The 8,799-nt window shown below is 33.2% G+C and overlaps 2 protein-coding genes across 2 annotated transcripts in view; both read right to left on the minus strand.

Moving 5' to 3' along the window:
- The window catches only part of LOC120113899 (protein MICRORCHIDIA 6-like), a 34,539-nt gene extending 27,098 nt beyond the window's left edge, over positions 1-7,441 (minus strand). Inside the window, exon 1 of the mRNA XM_039134957.1 lies at positions 7,411-7,441. The gene's annotated coding sequence lies outside the window, so the exon portion shown is untranslated. The remainder of the gene's footprint in view (positions 1-7,410) is intronic.
- On the minus strand, positions 1,012-8,010 carry LOC120113903 (basic leucine zipper and W2 domain-containing protein 1-like). The gene is made up of 8 exons (XM_039134965.1): positions 7,860-8,010; positions 7,588-7,611; positions 6,958-7,063; positions 6,773-6,841; positions 5,719-6,212; positions 3,549-3,810; positions 1,581-1,789; positions 1,012-1,313 (listed from the first exon to the last, which is right to left on the minus strand). Exons 1-8 carry the CDS (start codon positions 7,862-7,864, stop codon positions 1,247-1,249), a joined length of 1,236 nt encoding a protein of 411 aa, XP_038990896.1. The 5' UTR covers positions 7,865-8,010; the 3' UTR covers positions 1,012-1,246.
- Between the last annotated feature and the right edge of the window lie 789 nt (positions 8,011-8,799).

Raw genomic sequence — 8,799 nt, forward strand, 5'->3', positions numbered from 1 at the left:
CAAAAATCAAATTGAATTCGAATTTGTAAAGTTCAATGCAATGACATTAATTAATCGATTAGGTACCGATTTAGGGCGTTGTGGGGGTGCTAATCCTTCCCCACACGTAACCGACTCCCGAACTCTGATTTTGGTAACTCAGACCTCAATTTGTTGTTTTAATTAAAATTAATTTTTATTTAAAATGACAAAGCATTTTTGGGTGCCCAATCACACCCTAATCAAAGATTGGTGGCGACTCTTTGAACCGTATTTTTTGATCATAAAGGAAATCCAGAGACCTTTCGAAACGAAAGGTCTTTTAAATCGCATTTATTTATTTTAATTAAAAAGAGATAATTAAGAATTAATGTGGTTTTCAAAATCTTACCTTTTCACCTTTTAAGGGAAAAATCGTTTCGACAGATCTATTTTGTAACAGTCTAATGATATCTTATTGATCGTACAACAAGTCAATTTATATTTACAATAATCTATAAAGCAATAAATAATGACCTGTAAATTAGTTATTTCAAACACCACAGTGAAACCGTTTGTATTGGTATTAAACTGATATCAATTTATTAAAATTTATTTCACTCATTTTAGCCATTTCGGTCAATATCGACACTTATCAATGTGTACAGACTTTTTTTTTCTACTGGTTCAAAATTTTAATTATTTTAAAATCAGTTTTTATTTTATTTTTATATTAACCATTTGTTTTTCTTACATAAATATATTCAAAGATAAAAATTTAAAGAAATTATTAAACTTAATTAATAAATTTAAAATTTATATTTTATCTAAATATATAAATATGTATGTAATTGAAGTATATTTGTATTATACATAATATATAAAAAATGTTTAAAAAGATCAATGATGAGTCTAAAACAATACGCTGATATTAGTATAAGTATTATATTGAGTGAAACTTGCACAAGCAGCTACTTGCATAAGTAGGTTCGGAGCAATATAATTCCAGAATAATGAGAAACCTACTGAATTTTAAGCACAACCAACTACTTGCACAAGAAGTAGCCACCATAAATATAGTCAATACAGAGCAATAATATTGTTTATTACAAGTAATAGTCAATAGATCTTAGGCATAACATGTTTTCACAGACACAGCAAATGTCAAAGGATCTCCCGATAATCAGTTCATTGTCTCATGAATAGATATAGTTAATAAAAACAGCAAGTACAAGGCTGATGATCACAATCTATTCCGAAAGAGATCGTGTCATTATTGTTGGCGCGCTTATTCCTCTTCCTCTGCTTCCTCCAGCCACTTTATAAAGGGCTCCAGAGACTTCACAAGGGTTTGCCTGCACAATAAATTCCAGTGCGTTGTTTAAAGCATTGTACGACTTCATCAAGTGGGTTCGGACGATATAGGAATGAGCCTACCCTTCATTGTTTCTCTTTTGTTATAATTTTTTTATGTGAAAATGAAACTTCCAAGGTAAAAAGTGAGAGTTCAGTAATTCTGAACTATCTGTTCCCACTAGCAACTCAAGTGCAAAGCAGAACTACCGGTGACACCTCAATATACTTTTCAATGACATCACAGCAAATATAATCTGAATACATACCTGCCCTTTGGGTTAGTTCCTTTGCGGAACCAATGAAGAATGGTGTCTTCAGCAAGGACATCCTGGTCATAGAGAGACTTAACAATCTCATGGAATAGTTTCATCAATTTTGCATCCTCGTAGCATTGCATCTGAACTTTATAGATAAGTTCCAGCTCAAGTTTGCCACTGGTGCAGAAGGAATTTAACAGCTTTGCCCATGTTTTGACCTTTATAATGAAAATATCTCCCAATTAACAACTTATTCCACCATTTGTTATAAAAAATACAACTGTTAGTTTAGCAATAGTTATCCAAAAATTCCTAACAAGTTATTCTTCTAGAAAGATATTTGAATCTAGCCAAGCAAAACTACATCATTAATCAAGCACCGCTATAAGTATTACAATTTAACAGGGACGGGATAGCAAATTAACATGTGGGAGCAAATAACTATTGGACTTACGCACAGGACAGATAGTAATGCATTCACGTTTAACATTATCAATGTTAGGGAAGGTGTCCATAAAAGGTAATCAATTTCAATCACCATGTTATTAATGCTTCCTAGGCCTAAACAATGAGAAGCTCCACCTTGATTCCGAACATTAGAATAAAAAATAAGCTCAAGTTCGATCGAGTTCTAATTTCAAACCTTGGGCTTGATTCAATATAAAAATCAAATTATTCCGCTCGATCGATTAGGCTCATTTGCATAGAAAAATGCTTAACTTAAAACTCGATTACTTATACTCAAGGTACTCAGCTGACCATGACCAAGCCAAATTAATGCTTTTCAGACCAAGAGCCACTAACATGTGAGCACATCTCATTTACAGCCATACATCAGAAGTCATAAAACAAAGAATCAACGAAGTGGTCGGTGTAAGTTGGCAAAGAACAGGCAATAACATATATCAAACAGTATTAATTAAACAATAGAACTACATGACAAGAAACACACTAAAGATCTTATTAAAACAGAAACCAAATTGGCATGTACTATACTCAACAAACTAAACCACATTATAGCAAGGAAAATTTTTATGCACAGGCTGCCTAAAATTTAGACTCCACAACCTTGAATATTTGAATGTCATTTGTATTATTTAGAGTTTAGGGTTTAGAGTTTTAGGTTTAGGGTTTAGGTTTTTAGATTTTAGGGCTTAGGATTGAAATAATTTCCCATTAATTAAATCGTAGAATTACGAGATGAAAAATACAACTAAAGATATTACTATTAAAACAGAAACCAAATTGGCATGTATTAATACTCAACAAACTAAACCACAACAAATTTATTAATTGGTCAAAATAAGTGTATAAGAATCAATTATTCCCTGACCTTCCTTAGATTACAGTCCCAAGTAGTTACCCAATTTTCTTTATTGAAACCAAGGAATTGACACCCAAAAGATTGTTTATAAAAAACAAATCATCTTTCCCTGTTTTCTCATTATCCACTCATCAAGACACTTTCCAAATCCAAATAATTAAATCAAGGAAATAGAAATATATGCATAAGCTATTCTGGAAATTAGCCACATCCACATCTCTGCACGAGTGCACATCCACACATCTTATTTACCAAGAAAAAAGAGGACAAAGCAAAAGACCAAAGACAAAAAGTAGAACACTCCATGGTTTCTAACCATCATTAGATCATAGAGTAGTACTTCATAATCTATACTAGTTGCACGAGTTTCAACACATTTTACTGTCCTTTTGCATGTAGGTTGCAGCTAGCACCATCCATTATGGTGTTTTTCTCTTGTGAATTGTCTAACATATTTGCAAAAAATGTGGAATAAAGTGATTTCCTGAATGCATGTGAATTGGAAATTATGACCTTGTTTTCAATAATGTTAAATGCTAGTAGATTTCTTTTATTTCAGTCTAATTTTTTGCTAAAGTCCTCATCTCCTATGATACATTGAGTTTCAATCGAACGAGGGTAAGGGGAACAAATGTCAACAAACAATCTATTACCTGTCGCAATGCCGAATTGGCATTCTGCTGTTGGTTTTTTCCAGACCACTGAACAGCATCCATTAATACATCCCACAGAATTCGTACAACCTCAATATCAGGTAGATTAGCATCTTTGACACGTTGCTTAACAATTTCAATGACTTCAGATATGTCAGAATCCTCAGCTATCAGGGTCGTCAAAGCAGACTTCATATCCTTCAGTTTTGCCTCAAATATTTTTTTCTCATTGTATTCAACCAAAGGCACCAACCCTTCCTTGCTGAAAATCAACATAATTAGACAAATAAGTTTCAAAACAGTCATATAAAAAGACACAACGTGAATGCACCTGCAAACCCAATGATCCAACCAAGGATTGCGACAATGTCACAGTATTTAATGAAATAAGCGAGCATTTGGTGAAGAATGAATAGATACAAAAAAATCATCATCTGCTTGTTTTTTGTTTACTTGGAACGAAAGATGAAACCGCAAATGGGATGAATAATCCCTCTAGTACAAAATAATTCAATCCACTGAATATGGGAGGGTTTATAGGATTGGATGATCAGTATTCCCATTTTTTCTCTGTTCTTGCAAAAAGGTGCAAAAAAAATTGACTTAAACAAATATAAAGACAATATGGGATAAAATAAAAAAGCACAGCAAGCAAGACACATTAAATAAACACAACAACAAGTTTAAATACAATTAACGTGACACATTTAGTATGCATACCAAATTCATGTTAGAATTGACCCTTTATAATTTATGGGCAATGCATACCTGGATTGCCAGGCCCAGCTTTAAGTTTGGCATTGTTTAAACCTGTGTCTTGTTTGTTTCCTAGGTTGTTGGTAATCTGTTGATGGATCTTTGTTATCATAACCATGGTTGATTTTGTTTCAACAGTCAATAGTAGTTTCTTATTTTCTGTGGACTCCATATTTTGAGTAAATTATAAATCCTAAATCTGTCCAATCTTCTCAAATTTATAGGATTGGAACCAAAAGTAGCAAAAGTTTGCACCCACCTAGAGATTATATTCGTGGTGGAATTCAATGGAAACACAAACAGAAAATTTATTAACCTACCTTGATAATTGTAAAAAGGTACAGGTCACTTTACATGTGAATTGACAAGATATGTGTGATCTCTGGAATAGTTTTAGTCAAAAAAGAATGATAGATCATTAACAGAAAAATTTTGCTAAGATGAAGTGGACATTTGAGGAGCTAAATAGTCTAACCTTTTCTTGCTAATGTTTGTGAAATGCAAAAACAATGGTAAATAGTAGTTTTCAAGTTTTATCTCATACCCTCGGTCAGTAAATTAAGTCACTTATCCTATTGGAAGGTGAACTTCCTGCCCTTGCCCAAGATTAGTTTTGGGTTCTTTGATCCAAGGTTTTACCCATGATACAAACTAGGTTACTTGTACTTGAGTGTATGTGTCCGACACAGGTATGGTTAGATTTTCTAAGTTTTTCCATGTATTTGGAGGATCCTTGGAAGTCATATCCCTAATCCAAGTGCCCTACACAAGTGTCAAACATGGGTACTTCACGAAAAATGAAGAATCAAAACAACATAGGATACAAATTCTAGTACTTCGCATCTATTTCAAGTAGTTCGGGAAGTGAACAGCTTGCATTGGCTACACAATCTAACCATGGAGGTAGAGTGAACCTTAAATGCACACACTACAGACTTGCTCATTCAAACTATGATCCATGCATAGTCATTTAGATCTAGGGACCAACGAGCAGACTTGCTTAGATTGTTTAGAAGAAGACTAGCAGAGTTGGTTTACAAAAATCTTCATGTGTACTACTTCAAATTCTAATATAAATACAAAGGAGATCACCACATTCATACATTCTCCTTTTTACCTGAGAACGCATACCAACACACCCTAACCAAGTCTCATGAAACCTTCAAAAAAAGAAGGGTTCAATTATCTAAGCCAATTATGAATAAGACTCGAGTTACCATTGTTATTTCAAAAACATGCAAATATGTTTTTAACAATAAAACCCATCACGAGTTAAATTATATATTGGCTTTCTTGTTCTTTATGTCTCTAGTTTATTTCAACAACTTTCCTAACTGCTTTAGGCATGGAATCTTAGAAATTGGGACAAGGAGATTTTAGGGAAAAAAATCCTGTCGCTAACCAGAAAACTTACGTAAAATGCTCAGAAAAACCTTCAGCAGATCGCTTTGCAGAAGGGAAGAAGTCCATGAGATTATCCTCCATTTTCCCTCGCTTCAGAATTGAAATTAAATCCTCCAGGCTATTATCCACCAGATACTCCTTGAAGAAATCTGTTATGAATGGAAGAACTAGTCCTTTGCCCACAAGATTGTCCTTGAGTAGGGGGTGGAAGACAGCCTCGGGTGGCAACCCTGACAATTTCTGGGAGAAAGCAAGTGCAGTGAAAATTGCGAGCTTCTTCCTTTCATTTTCCTCAAAAAGCTCCAATGATTGCAAGAATCTTCGCATAACATTTTCGAGATTCTTTATCAAAAAAGGTTTTCGCCGTAAGATTTTCTGTACATAGATCACAGATGGCAAAATGGCTTCGCGATTAGCCTCACACTCTATGATAGAGTATGGGTGTCGCTCCCCCTCATCAGGTTTAATTGTGCCTGGTTGTGTGCGTCCTCCAGTGAAAACAACCTACAATTGCCAATTTAGTTCACTACAAAGCAATATAACTAAATGTCACCAAGAAAAAAGGAAAAGAGCAAGCAATTAGAACCTTACAGATTTGAAGTTCAATATCTGGTCAAACTTCAGCAATATCAGCTTTAATGTTTTTGAAAAGAAAATTTTCTAGCCTATCTTGTGCAGAATTAGTTTACTTGAGATTGTAATGGTAGGTAGGTCAACTGAAGGAGGAAGCCTATAATCAAGTTTAGCAAAAAAGAGTTTTGCCAAGTATTCTTAATACTGTCTCAAAAAGCACCACCAAATTTTACTTGGAAATTGGATCTTTATGTCAAAACTCTAGGCATGTAGAGTAAGTAGATCAAACATTAGCCTCAAAATGTAAACCAAATAACCACCTAGCATGGGTAAGCCACAAAAGTGCGAGAAATTCCATATGTGTTGTTCCAGTAGATCGCCATTTTTAAATGCATTATCTAGATATCCAATGAAATAGCAGAGACCAAGCAAGTATTTACATTTAGAAGGAAATTTTAAATCGTTGATATTTCAGCTTAAATGATGTTTACCTCAAAGAAGGTGTCACCGTATCTCGAGAAGTTAAGATCTGAAGACTCAACGTTCTTGGCAACAAGTTCCTGCACGACACAAGTGTTTAATCAGCAGGTCACAAGATAAAGAACTAGAAGTCTAGAATCACACTTAAGAAGAAACCTAGGTTACAGATACGTAAACTTTGCATTATGATATTTACCAGATCACCAGCATTATCCAAATAGATCTGGACCACTGCATCAGCAAAAGCTGCAGGGTCCAGGGGCGCAGCAATATTCCGTTTGCGGGTCTTAATCCGCGTTCCACTACACACAAGATAAATGGAAATTATGCATGAATTAAAAATAACAAAAAGGAACATCAGAAATACACACTAATAAGGTTCTTCCTTATGTTGTTAGCATATTAGCTTTTCTTCATATTTTTCTTCCCAAAAGGAAATAATGAAAGGTGCAGTTTATTTATTTATTAGTATCAAACATAACACTCGGATGTCTGGCAGAAAGACCAAACATTCCCTACTTGTAAACCAAATAAGAAACTCTGAGAAACAAGAAAAACAGTAAGAAGATCATACCCATATCTTATCAGTTTCAGGTAAACTTGAAGAATGGTACATTTCTAGATAAGTAACGTAAAAAGGTTCATAGACAAGAAACCCAAAATATTTGCAGCGAAAAGGCATGAACTTTGGCATATTACTATGAAAGTTCATTGTACATGGCACGCAATGACTCAAAATGATAAGCATTATAGATACCTCCGTTTTATTTTCTTCTAAAATGTTAAATCCAATACCATTAAGAAATTAGAATAAAAATTAACTTACCCAAGAGTGGGTTTCTCCTTCGAGCTGCAAACCAAAATCAATAGCGCAAACATTGAAATCAATTAGTGAGCAATCAAAAAAAAAAATTGAAAATCTCTAAGATGAAAATTGAACCAAATGTATATGCATGTACAAAGAACATCGCTAAATTATCATACAGATCAATAAAAAAAACGAATCGATTTTGTGCTGCGAATACAACCAAAAAAAAACCCTACAGATCTCTGATCAACGATAAAGTAAAATTAAAGCCAGAGAAAAGGAGAGGGAACCTCATAAACCAAGACGAGGAAAGGATCGGAGGAGACGAAAGTCTCTTTTTTGGGAGATTTTGAGAGGAAAATGAAACAGATACCGATCCAGCCAAAAGACGAGAGAGGGCGAGGATGTTACTCGACAAAGATTTTTATAATTATATATAATATTTATTATTTATTTGTTATTTGTGAAAAAAATTCCTTTAATAAAAAATAAAATAGTGTATATTTGTAAATAAAGTACGAGGAAATAAAACAAACGTAAATTTTTGTATCCATGTATTAACCTTAAGTTTAGCAGGCTCATTATACCGTTTTTTAAGCTAAAAGGCATGTTACATGTGAAACTTTAAATTTGTGGTTAAAATTATAATTTGACCATCCACATAACAAATGCTTGAAAATTTTATGCTCTCCTGTTTACAGGTTGAATTTTTTTTATCAAATAATCATTTTTAAAATATTTCATAAATTATTTAATTAAGTTAAAGTTATAAGTTAGTTCGACACCGATTCAATTAAAAAATTAAAAACAAAATTGATATTAAATCAATAAAGAGAGAACAAATAAAGAAGATAGTTCAAATGATGGACCTAAAACATGAAAAGATTTTTGAAGTCAAATTTAAATTTATAGATAATAGGATTATAATTTAATTTGTCTAATTTTAAAATTGACATAACTTAAAATGTATTTAAATAAAATGTCAAAAGCTTAATATTTCTAGTTATGAAATTGATTGATATCTAAAAAGTATTTAAAATGATTAGGAATATTGAGTTTTGGCAAATGAATATCCCTATTAATGCCAGTTGGAGCTTCAAAAGTATTTTGAAATTGAGGCATGTTTTTTCTCATCTATTTGTTGGCCCGGATAGAGACCTTAAAACGAGACATATTTGGGAGGATATGCTCATTAAGGTTCTAAAGGTCCCATTGTATAATCTGGTTTGG

This window comes from Hibiscus syriacus, unplaced genomic scaffold (assembly GCF_006381635.1).
Source record: "Hibiscus syriacus cultivar Baekdansim isolate YM2019G1 unplaced genomic scaffold, ASM638163v2 tig00110213_pilon, whole genome shotgun sequence".
Classification (NCBI taxonomy): domain Eukaryota; kingdom Viridiplantae; phylum Streptophyta; class Magnoliopsida; order Malvales; family Malvaceae; genus Hibiscus; species Hibiscus syriacus.